The sequence below is a fragment of the Octopus sinensis genome, linkage group LG19, assembly GCF_006345805.1.
Source record: "Octopus sinensis linkage group LG19, ASM634580v1, whole genome shotgun sequence".
NCBI lineage: Eukaryota > Metazoa > Mollusca > Cephalopoda > Octopoda > Octopodidae > Octopus > Octopus sinensis.
Genome location: NC_043015.1, coordinates 41,558,769 through 41,571,268, shown reverse-complemented (window position 1 = coordinate 41,571,268; position 12,500 = coordinate 41,558,769). Strand labels below are relative to the sequence as shown.

General features: G+C 40.2%; 1 protein-coding gene across 5 annotated transcripts in view; it reads right to left on the bottom strand.

The window, feature by feature from the left end:
- LOC115222011 (GRIP and coiled-coil domain-containing protein 2) overlaps positions 1–12,500 on the bottom strand; it is a 133,471-nt gene that overhangs the window by 10,470 nt on the left and 110,501 nt on the right. For all 5 annotated transcript variants that reach the window (XM_036511341.1, XM_029792123.2, XM_036511343.1 and 2 more), the window contains one exon: positions 6,874–6,909. In XM_036511341.1, the coding sequence (XP_036367234.1) occupies positions 6,874–6,909 (36 nt within the window). The remainder of the gene's footprint in view (positions 1–6,873; positions 6,910–12,500) is intronic.

Genomic DNA, 12,500 nt, shown 5'->3' with positions numbered 1-12,500 from the left:
CGAAGCTCAATGCTTGTCGATAATATTTAATTGTTTCACAGAAAATAGACTTTCACAGTTATTCCATCCATAAATGCTCAGACTCTGGTCGTGGCTGTGTGGTAAGAGTCTTGATTCCCAACCACGTGGTTCCGGGTTCAGTCCCACTGTGCGGCACCTTGGGCAAGTGTCTTCTACTATAGCCTCGAGCCAAACCAAAGCCTTGTGAGTGAATTTGGTAGATGGAAACTGAAAGAAGCCCACCAAGGCGCAGGAGTGGCTGTGTGGTAAGTAGCTTGCTAACCAACCACATGGTTCCGGGTTCAGTCCCACTGCGTGGCACCTTGGGCAAGTGTCTTCTACTATAGCCTCGAGCCAAACCAAAGCCTTGTGAGTGAATTTGGTAGATGGAAACTGAAAGAAGCCCACCAAGGCGCAGGAGTGGCTGTGTGGTAAGTAGCTTGCTAACCAACCACATGGTTCCAGGTTCAGTCCCACTGCGTGACATCTTGGGCAAGTGTCTTCTGCTATAGCCCCGGGCCGACCAATGCCTTGTGAGTGGATTTGATAGACGGAAACTGAAAAGAAGCCTGTCGTATATATGTATGTATGTGTGTGTTTGTGTGTCTGTGTTTGTCCCCCTATCATTGCTTGACAACCGATGCTGGTGTGTTTACGTCCCCGTCACTTAGCGGTTCGGCAAAAGAGACCGATAGAATAAGTACTGGGCTTACAAAAAATAAGTCCCGGGGTCGATTTGGTCGACTAAAGGCGGTGCTCCAGCATGACCGCAGTCAAATGACTGAAACAAGTAAAAGAGTAAAGAGTAAAGAGTAAGAGTATGTGTGTGTGTGCCTGTGTCTTTGTGTCTGTGTTTGTCTCCACAACCAGTGTTGGTTTGTTTACGTCCCCATAATTCAATGGTTCAGCAAGAGAAACTGATGGAATAAATATTAGACTTCAAAAATTAAAAAAAAAAAAAAATTAAAAAAGAAGCAAGTACTGGGTTTGATTTGTTCAACCCAAACCCTTCGTGTTGGTGCTCCAGCATGGCCACGGTCCAATGAAGAAAACAAGGAAGAGATAAAATAGAAAAAAAATAAAATAAAATTGTAAAATCTAAACTAAGGCAAATGAAAAAAAAAAGCTAAAATAAAAGAACAAAAAAATTCAGAAATATTCCAAGATGCACCGAAGAATGATTGAAGATCTTCCGAAGAACAGGAAGCAATGGTAACAACAACAACAAGAACAACGAGAGCAAGATGTGACAAGAATAAGGACTACGGAGGAAGAGGGGCCGAGCAGAGTGGCCATCGATGGGGAAACGCAATTCTTGTGAAGTGGGTTTTTGCAGTCAAATATGGACGGGTGAAGCACTGAGGGAAGGAAATCAGCTGTGTTCCTCTCTTGTGCTCTCTTTGCAAAGCTAAGGAATTGGATGACACACGTGGGTGTGGGGGGGGGACAGAGAGAAAGAGAGAGGGGGAAGGACGGAAGGGAGAGACAGAGAGAGAGAAAGAGTGACTGGAAAGAATGATGAGAGAATGAAGGGAGTAAATTTAGGAATGGGAAAACTACATATACATATATGCGTGTGTGTGTGTGTGTGTGTATGTATTCATATATACATATACATATTCATATACACATATACATATATACATATATGCATATACATATACACATATACATATACATATATACATATACATATACACATATATACATACACATATATACATATATATACATATCCACATATACATATATACATATATATATACACATATACATATACACATATACATACACACACACACACACACACATATATATACATATATATTAATAATAATAATATGATAACAAAACAATGAATGAGACCTCGATATTATGTAAAATAGAGGAATTTATCTATAAATATAATGTGACAATTAGTTGGTTGCCATAATAAAACTCAGAGTTTCGGATGCCAGGGTTGAAGTCTGCTCTGGCATCTCCTCAGTTATTAACACAAAAACCAAAAGAGTAAAGAGTATATGATCCGGTTCTTGACTGAAGATTAGAGGCTTCGAATGACCCATCCGTTTTTGCATCGTCTATTTGAATGTTTTGTGTTCTTGTCCCATTTTGTATTTTTATATATATTTTTTATACATACATACATATATATCATCATCATCATTTAGCGTCTGCTTTCCATGCTAGCATGGGTTGAATTGTTCAACTGGGGTCTGGGAAGCCAGAAGGCTGCACCAGGCCCAGTCTGATCTGGCAATGTTTCTACGGCATATATATATATATATATATATATATATATTATATAGGGAGAATTCATGAAAAAAACAAAAGACAAAGACAGGTGGTGTAGAAAACCGAGGTATTAGTATAACGGTCGGGAAGTGATTAAGTCTTTAACGTTTCAAGCCTACGATCTTCCACAGAAAGGAACACAGAAAGAAACAAGGAGGGAAAATAAAGAATGTGTAGTGGCTAGCAATCTATCATGGCGAATGCCAGATATATATATATATATATATATATATATATATATATATAACATGCACATACATACAAACATACATACATACAGACACATGTATATATATGTGTTCATGTATACACATATATATGGCTGTTTTACATCTGTATCTGGCCTTCCTGTTTCTTAAACGAGGGACATATTCATATGGCACAGAATGTTTTTTACCTCAATAGACGTCATTGATTGGTTGAAATTGCAGAAATTGAAGAAAAATAACAACAAATATCTTACAAACTATAGAATTTTCTCAATAAAGCCAAGAGAAAAAGATGTTTTATAAACACATTCTACCAGAATACGAAGTTTGAAATTTTTTAGTTACCTAGAAATTATGTTAAAAACTGCCATTCAAACCGAAAAAATCCGCTCTATGCTTATAAAACTTTACACAAGACACACACACACACATACACAGATGTACACAGGGACACAGGTTTACATACACACGTAGATACTTTATCAAAACCGCAGAAGGTAACTCTGGTTTCTCAACAAGTAAATGGAATTCAAACTATTGTATTTCAAATAAACAAGGAAGGAAGGAAGGAAAAATGGTAAAAAAAAAAGAAAGGTAAAGATGAAAGATGAAAAAAAAAAGGTAAAGAAAGTAAGAAAGGAAATGAAAGGAAACGATGATAAGTGTGTACGTAAATGAGATGAAATACTCAGAAAAGAAAAAAAAAAAAATTATCAGTCATTGAAAAGATATCATCTGGAAATGGATAAACGACAATTTAACATTGTGCCATGGAGATGAGATATGAATGGTTCCTTGTTACGTAACTTGAAGAACAGAAGATAATGCAAGAGATAGAACAAAATAAATGTTAGAATTGGCAACAAACAACACAAAACTGCAACATTTTGTTTTGATATAAACACTGTGTATGATCAAAGTTCTTTTTATAGGTTTTAATGTCAGTGAGAAAAAGAAAAAATGAAATATTATCTGGAAGGAGGAACAGATATTGCTGTAAATATTGACAAAGAGTGGGACACAGTTCCAGGTTCAATCCCACAATACGGCACCTTGGTCAAGGGTCTTTCTTCTACTATAGCCTCAGCTGACCAATGCCTTGTAAGGGAATTTCATAAATGGAAACTGTGAGGAAGCTCATTGTTTGTGCATATATGTATACACATATATATATTATATATACATACATGTATATATTCTTTTATTCTTTTACTTGTTTCAATCATTTTGACCATGGCCATGCTGGGGCACTGTCTTGAAGGGTTTTAGTCGAAAAGTTGACCCCAGAACATATTTTTTTAAGCCTAACACTATCAGTCCCTTTTGCTGAACTGCTGAGTTATAGGGGACATAAACACACCAACAGCAGTTGTCAAGTGTTCATGGGGGTACAAACACAGACACAAAGACACACACACATATATATATATAAATATATATTTTCGGGATTAAATAAAAAAATAAACAGAAAATATGACAAATGTGTAGTAAAATAAGACATATATATATATATATATATACAATATAAATTGGACATGGGCGATCGTTGTATTCTTTCTTGTCTTGTGGTTCACAGCTAAATGACTGGGTGGATTCACATGAAAAATGGCACACATGTGGAGACGGGTGGATAGATTGGAATGTAGTTTGTATTTTTTTCCTAACCCCCATACTTACCAAGAAAATCGATGAAAACCTTTTCTAATAGAATACCTTCTTTGTTCTGCCATTAAAAGAACCAGTTACTCACACAGCCGGCATATACCATTTTGCTAGCAACAAGGGGAGTACAGGATGACAGTCCGCCAAAACTTTTGCTATGCTGTCTCTCTTCTTTCACCTCTTTGTGGGGTTAATAATCTTAATCTTTAGTTATAGTTTCTCATTCAAACTACATAATACGCAGAATTGTCAGATTAAGACTGTAGGATGTTTTGAGGGACATTTCGCTGCTATTTCTACCAGGTCTTTATATATTTTATTCACAATTTTTATAGATTTAATACACAGAACTCTCCCTCTTTGCCTTGCCATCTTTTTCTCTCTCCTTTTTTCTTTCGCACTTTTCTTTTCAACTTTAGACAAGTTAAGGAATGGAGAAAAAAAAACTCAATTTAAAAAAAAACATTACACATTTCATGCACCACCACCTGTCTCCCCTTCCCTTCCCCACCCTCAACTAATCACATGGAAGCGTTACAGACGGGCTAAGTAACAGAGTGACAAGTAGAATTATTAAAAGATAATGCTTTCTAGAATAAGAACATGGACTGAAGTTTGGTGGGTAAAGATTAGCTGATCCCCTGAGGGCAGCACATCACTCATCCTTTATTTTATAAATCTTGAAATGATGAAAGATAAAGTCAACCTCTCAACATGGTTTTGAACTCACAGCGTACACAGATCAAAAGAGATTTCCAAAACCGTTTTCTCCAATCCTCAAACGATTCCACCAGCTCCTTGCCATGTTTGAATACTCATCGCTCGACACTTGAAAATAATAACCGACACAAGGAGGGGGGGGGGGATATATCAGAAGTTTTCCCCTCTTATGTCATTGCATTCATTGTTATGTGGGATGTGAGAAGGAATGTGTATGGAAGACCAGAAGCACCAGCATACAAACAGAAACGTGTACACACTCAGCTCGTTGTGTAGCTGAATGTTGCACTGACTGACTTCCATAATTTTCAATCTTTCTCTTGGGGGGAAACTTAATCTCTATGTGCCAAGGAAAAAAATCATCACTGAGAAACATAAAACGAATTGGGAACTGAAGAAGTCTTCTATACACGTGTGTGTGTGTGTGAATGAGAGAGAGAAAGAGAGAGTGTGTGTGTGTGTGTGTGTGTGTGTGTATGCATGCACATATATGCATAAGTGTGTATATGATACCCACATACAAACACAGACATTGAATGATAATGATATATACATACATACATACACACACAAATATATATATGTGCTTATACACACACACATATATATATATACACAAACACATCATCATTTATTGTCTGCTTTCCATGCTGGCAGCGGCGGCGGCAGCAGCAGCAACAACAACAACACCAACAACAACAATATAAGAGGAGGAGGAGGGGGACAGCAGCCCAGATGCAGTACCAGGCAGTGGCTCTCATGGCTTCTGGTCTTAACTGATTGGAAGTGTTATCATGTACATTGTTTTGTCTTGGTATAAAAGATGGGCTACAGCAAATATTCTGCTCAATACCACAGATTTGCTTGTCTGTTGTTTGACCTTAACCAGTTGAGCATGTCCCTTAGTGGCTGATGATATGTGCATCTCTGATCACGAGCAGAAGTAGTGGGGGAGCATCATAGCCATGTGCTGAGAGGGATTCTTTGGGGTTTTAATAATTCACCTCTGGAAACATGGGTGGTTCGTTCAACATCCTTAAAAAACAACCCTTATTCAGGGACCTTTTGAATGGGATGGGCTACTCGACATGAAGGAAAAATTCTAACTGGGTCCCACCTGCAAGGTCATGTGCTGTTTATCTTGATAGCAGATCACCATGTCGCACACATATGGTTGTGATGCACGTGTCTGGTGTACCCTTATCAAACGGATAGTCATGACGGGTATACTGGGCTTCGTATATTTTACTCCAATGTCACTTTGATGGCATGCATTGCTCTCTCACGCAATAATAATAATAATGGTTTCAGATTTTGCCCCAAGGGCAGCAATTTTAGGAGACATGGTTAAGTTGATTAAATTGACTCTAGTGCTTAACTGGTTCTTATTTGATTAACCCTGAGAGAATAAAAAAGAAACTTGGTCTCAGCAGGACTTGAACCCAGAATATAAAGAGCTGGGAAAATGCTGCATTTTGTTCAATACCAGCTCATTGAATAATAATAATGGTTTCAGATTTTGGCACAAAGCCAGCAACTTCAGGGGAGGAGGTACCCAACTGGTATTTATTTTGTTGATCCCCAAAATAAGGCTCAGTGGCACCATGGGCAAATGTCTTCTATTATAGTGCTGGGCTGACCAAAGTTCTGTAAGTGGATTTGCTAGAGGGTAACTGAAGGGAAGCCTTGATAACTGGTGTTGGTTTGTTTACGTCCCTATAACTTAGCAATTTGGTAAACGAGACTGATAGAATAAATACTGGGGTGAATTTGTTCGATGAAGCCCCTCAGGACAATGCCCCAGCATGGCCACAGTCTAATGACTAAAACATAAAAGATAGAAATAGGGTAAAAAAAAGAAAGATATAAATCTGGATGAATAAACAAATAAATAAAGGAATGGTAAGGACTAATGAATGAAGGATTAATGAATGGAGAAGTTGTTTCAGAGAATGGAATCAAAGAAAACTGAGAAACTATTTCTTACCCGATGGAAGGATTCCGTGTCAACAAACTCCATACCCTACAAAGAAACGGAAAAAATAAAAGTAATTTTCAAAAAATGAAAATGAAGAAAAGGAAATAATTTTCTACAGTTAATGATAACGATGTTTAATTGTTTGAAATCATGTATGTATGTATGTGTGTGTGTGTGTAATGTCCTAGCCCTCCTCTCTCCCCAGCAAATGTACCCTTGCATCTCTTCCGCAAGACTAATCTGACCTTTCATCCCTGGCATAAAGCCACCAGTCATCTCAAAACTACTGTAACAGATCCCTTTTTTTTTTTGTGCATTGGAAAGGTGAGGTCAGTTATACCATGGTTTTTACAGCTGGATGCCTTTCCAAATGCCAACCACTTTACAGTGTGGACTGGAGGCGTTTTGAGTGGCGCCATTCACTGGATAAAATCTCGGTTTGTGCAAATGATCAAACTATGGCTTAACAGCAGTTTGAGATACATATGTGGCAAAATGCAGGATCGAATCCAATGCTATATACTACACCCCCCAGCTAAAGTGAGATGGGGGGGGGTTGCTATTTATTTGGTGACACTGTTGGTGCCAAAGCCATGTAAAAAGCACCTGGGACACAGTGTAAAGCAGTTGGCATTAGAAAGGGAATCCATGCCAAAAAAAAAAGCGCTTTGTGTGGTCCTCTGGCTTACCAGATCATGTCAAGCCATCTAACCCATGCCAGCATGAAAGGTAGAGGTTAAATATTGATGATGATGGTGATGATGAAAGTAATGTGCGTGTGTGTGTGCTGGGAGAACGTAAAAAACCCCATTCAAGCATTATCATTACCTGCATCGCCTTACTAGCACTTGAACTGGTGGCACGTAAAAAAAAACATTCGAGTGAGGTCGTTGCTAGTGCCGCTGGACTGGCTCCTGTGCAAGTGGCACGTAAAAAAAGCACCATTTGAGCATGGCCGTTGCCAGTACCGTCTGACTGACCCTTGTGCCGGTGGCACGTAAACGCACCCAGTACACTCTCGGAGTGGTTGGTGTTAGGAAGGGCATCCAGCTGCAGAAACTCTGCCAGATCAAGATTGGAGCCTGGTACAGCCATCTGGTTTGCCAGGCCTCAGTCAAATCGTCCAACTCATGCTAGCATGGAAAGTGGACGTTAAACGATGATGATGATGTGTGTACGAAAACGAGCTAACAGAATGAACTGAGAGAGGCCACCGACATAAATTCAGAAAGCAAAGACAAATAAAGTTATATTAAACACTATATAAATCTTAAATCTTTATTTATCGAAAAATACCTCTGTTTTCAGAGAAGGTAAATAAAACACCCAGTGGCAATTGCAAATGCAAAGGGGGGCATAATTGCCAGAATCAAAAACCCTCCAGAATTTTTCAGACGTAAATAAGTAACTCAGTTGATCAAGGAACTGAATTGATCCAACACAAAACTCGGGGATCAAAAACAAAAAGATTTTTAAAATGGGGTAATAAAGTTCATAGAGGGGAGGTAACTCGGTAAAGGGACATAACTCAGTTGAACATTTTAGCCATCCTATAACTACCAACATATAAGTCACAGCAGTATATAGCTTAAAAATTCAAATATTATGGCTATCTTTCCGAATCTTGCTGCATTTCACGTGGAACTTCTGGTTCTGCTGGCCATTTTAGTGTATAAATCGACCTGCTTATTTCTGGCTGCAAATTTTGGTCTGCAAAATTCGACTTGTATGCCAGAAAATACGGTAATGGTTGATAAGTCAAGTACCAGGTTATGCAGGTGATATAAGCTCATAGACTCGAAGGCAGTGGCCCAGCAAGATCACAATTCAATCGCCACAATCAGTAATAGGATAAAAGAGTAAGTATATAGGGAACTAAACGTAGCATTAGGTATCAGAGAGGAGGGAAGCGTGTGCTACCTTTTGGTAAAAACCATTGTTTCGAACTGTTAATTTTTATACAACACGAATAACACTCCATGAATTGGTTTGTAAAGGATTCGAGCAAATTGTTGGAGGGGGGAGGAAGAGGGCGAAGAGTGGGAGGAAGAAAGTGATGAGAGGAAGGAGGAATAGGTAGAAGAGTGGGAGGAAGGAGCTGATGAGCAGGAAGGAGGAAGAGAGAAGAGTGGAAGGAAGAGTTAGAAGAGTGGGAGGAAGAAAGAGTGATGAGAGGAAGGAGGAAGTGGGCGAAGAGTGGGAGAAAAAGAGTGATTAGAAGAAAGGAAGAAGAGTAGAAGGAAGAGAGAGAAGAGTGGAAGGAAGAGTTAGAAGAGTGGGAGGAAGGAGCTGATGAGCAGGAAGGAAGAGAGAGAAGAGTGGGAGGAAGAAAGTGATGAGAGGAAGGAGGAAGTGGCGAAGAGTGGGAGGAAGAAAGAGTGATGAGAGGAAGGAGGAAGTGGCGAAGAGTGGGAGGAAGAGAGGGTGAAAAGTGGGAAGAGGGTGAAGAGTGGGCGGAGGTAGGAGTATGAGTGCAGGCAGAAAGAACAAGTAAAGCAACAACTGTAATGACATAGAAGAATCCGTGTCCAGCTTCACACAGAGACTTCTTTCTTATTGGGTTTTTGTGTGCAAAAGTGGAATCGGGAGGAGGAGGAGCAGGTGGGTGGGTGTGCAGTGAGTATGGGTGAGACAGGCATGTGTCAGTGGGGATATCCGTGTGTGTGTACGAGAGAATGCCTATATGTATGTGTGTGAGTGTGTATACACACACACATGCATATATGTATCTACACACACATATACACACTCACACAGAGTATAAAACAGATACCTGTAGATAATCATGTGTGTGTATGGATAGATAAAGTGTGTGTGTGTGTATATATATATATATATATACACACACACACATATATGTAAATATATACACACACACACACACACAATATATATACATATATATATTCACACATATATATACATACAGGTGTGCATGCACGTTTATATATATATACACACACAAATATATATATATTCACACATATACACATACATTTATACACACACATTTGTACACATTCTGCTGCCACACCGTGTCATTCGCAGTCAGAATACATGTTCGTTCGTTCGTCCATTCACCTGTCAGCAGAGAACATCCCATCCATTCCAAACGGCAGGACTTCAGGAGGGAAACCTTGCCAGTGAACACCACAACCAAACACTTCCCTACCTCCCTGTCAAGCCCACCCTCCCTCACAGTCAAGCCCAGCCTCATCCTCACACTTGGCTTCCGTTTGGTGACATCCAAATCCATCTCCTTACAAGACACATGTCAATGGAACAGACCAAACTTAGAAACCAACATGGCAAGATGAAGCCATAATACAATTGTCTTCTTTCATTTTTGTGCCTGTCAGAGAAAATTCCCACACACCAAAACCTCCTTCTCCTTGTTCTTCTTCTCCTTTTCTTCTTCTTCTCCTACTTCTTTTTCTTTTTCTATTTCTTCTTCTTCTTCTCCTATTTCTTCTCCTTGTTCTTCTTCTTCTTCTTCTTTTTCTTCTTCTTCTCCTTCATCTACTTCTTCTTCTTCTCCATTTTCTTCTATTTTTCTTCTATTTCCTCTTCTTCTTCTTCCAATGCTATAATAATGGCATTTGTTTTCTGTCTCCATCTTTCTTTAGTACTACAGAAGCTAGTATACTCAGTCTTTATTTTTTACTCATTTCTGCCATTAGGCTGTGGCCATGCTGGGGCACTGTCTTGAAGAATATCGGTCAAACGGATCAACCCCCAGACCATGATTTTATCTTGACTCTGGCACTCACTCTATCGGTCTCTTTTGTCAAACTGCTAAGTTACAGGGAAGTAAAGACACCGGCACCAAACACAAAGACAAATACAGGCACACACACACACGTGTGTATATATATATCATCATCATCATCATCATTTAACGTCCGCTTTCCATGCTAGCATGGGTTGGACGGTTCAACTGGGGTCTGGGGAGCCCGAAAGCTGCACCAGTCCAGTCAGATCTGGCAGTGTTTCTACAGCTGGATGCCCTTCCTAACGCCAACCACTCCGAGAGTGTAGTGGTGATTTTATGTGCCACCGACACAGGTGCCAGACGAGGCTGGCAAACGGCCACGCTCGGATGGTGTTTTTATGTGCCACCGACACAGGTGCCAGACGAGGCTGGCAGACGGCCACGCTCGGATGGTGTTTTTATGTGCCACCGACACAGGTGCCAGATGAGGCTGGCGAACGGCCACGATCGGATGGTGCTTGTTACGTGCCCACAGCACGGAGGCCAGTCGATGCGGTACTGGCTACGGCCACGTTCGGATGGTTTTATTGTGTGCCACGTGCCACTGGCACTGGTACCACAAAGATACAATTCCATTGATGTTCATCTATTTTGATTTGTTTTGATTTGATTTTCACTTGCCTCAACAGGTCTTCACAAGTGTCACAAGAAGGAAGGTATGCACAGGTGGACTGACTACGTCCCAGGTAGGGGCCATGGGTTATGGCCTGACTAGTCTTGCCGGTCTTCGGATGGTGTTTTTATGTGCCACCGACACAGGTGCTAGATGAGGCTGGCGAACGGCCATGATCGGATGGTGTTTGTCATGTGCCCACAGCACGGAGGCCAGTCGATGCGGTACTGGCTACGGCCACTTTCGATGTGCCCACAGCACGGAGCCAGTCGATGCGGTACTGGCTACGGCCACTTTCGGATGGTTTTCTCTTGTGTGCCACCGGCACTGGTACCACAAGATACAAATTCCATTGATGTTCATCTATTTTGATTTGTTTTGATTTGATTTTGATTTTGATTTTCACTTGCCTCAACAGGCCTTCACAAGTATCACAAGGAGGAAGGTATGCACAGGTGGTCTGACTACGTCCAGGTAGGGGCCATGGTTTATGCCTGACTAGTCTTGCCGGGTCTTCGGATGGTGTTTTTATGTGCCACCGACACAGGTGCTAGATGAGGCTGGCGAACGGCCACGACCGGATGGTGTTTGTTATGTGCCCACAGCACGATGGCCAGTGATGCGGTACTGACTACGGCCACGTTCGGATGGATTCTTGTGTGCCACCGGCACTGGTACCACAAAGATACAAATTCCATTGATGTTCATCTATTTTGATTTGTTTTGATTTTCACTTGCCTCAACAGGTCTTCACAAGTGTCACAAGAAGGAAGGTATGTACAGGTGGACTGACTACGTCCCAGGTAGGGCCCACGGGTTATGACCTGACTAGTCTTGCCGGGTCTTCGGATGGTGTTTTTATGTGCCACTATGTTCCCACAGCACGGAGGCCAGTCGATGCGGTACTGGCTACGGCCACGTTCGGATGGTTTTCTTGTGTGCCACAGGCACTGGTACCACAAAGATACAAATTCCATATATATATATATATATATATATATATATATATATATATATATATATACACATACATACATATGTATGTATACATACATATGCATGTATGTATACATGCATATACATATATATGCATACATATACATATATGTATGAATACATGTATATGTATACATACATATATGTATACATACATGTATACGTACATATACGTACATACATACATATACATACATATATGCATACATGTATATGTATACATACATACGTATACATACATGTATACATACATAC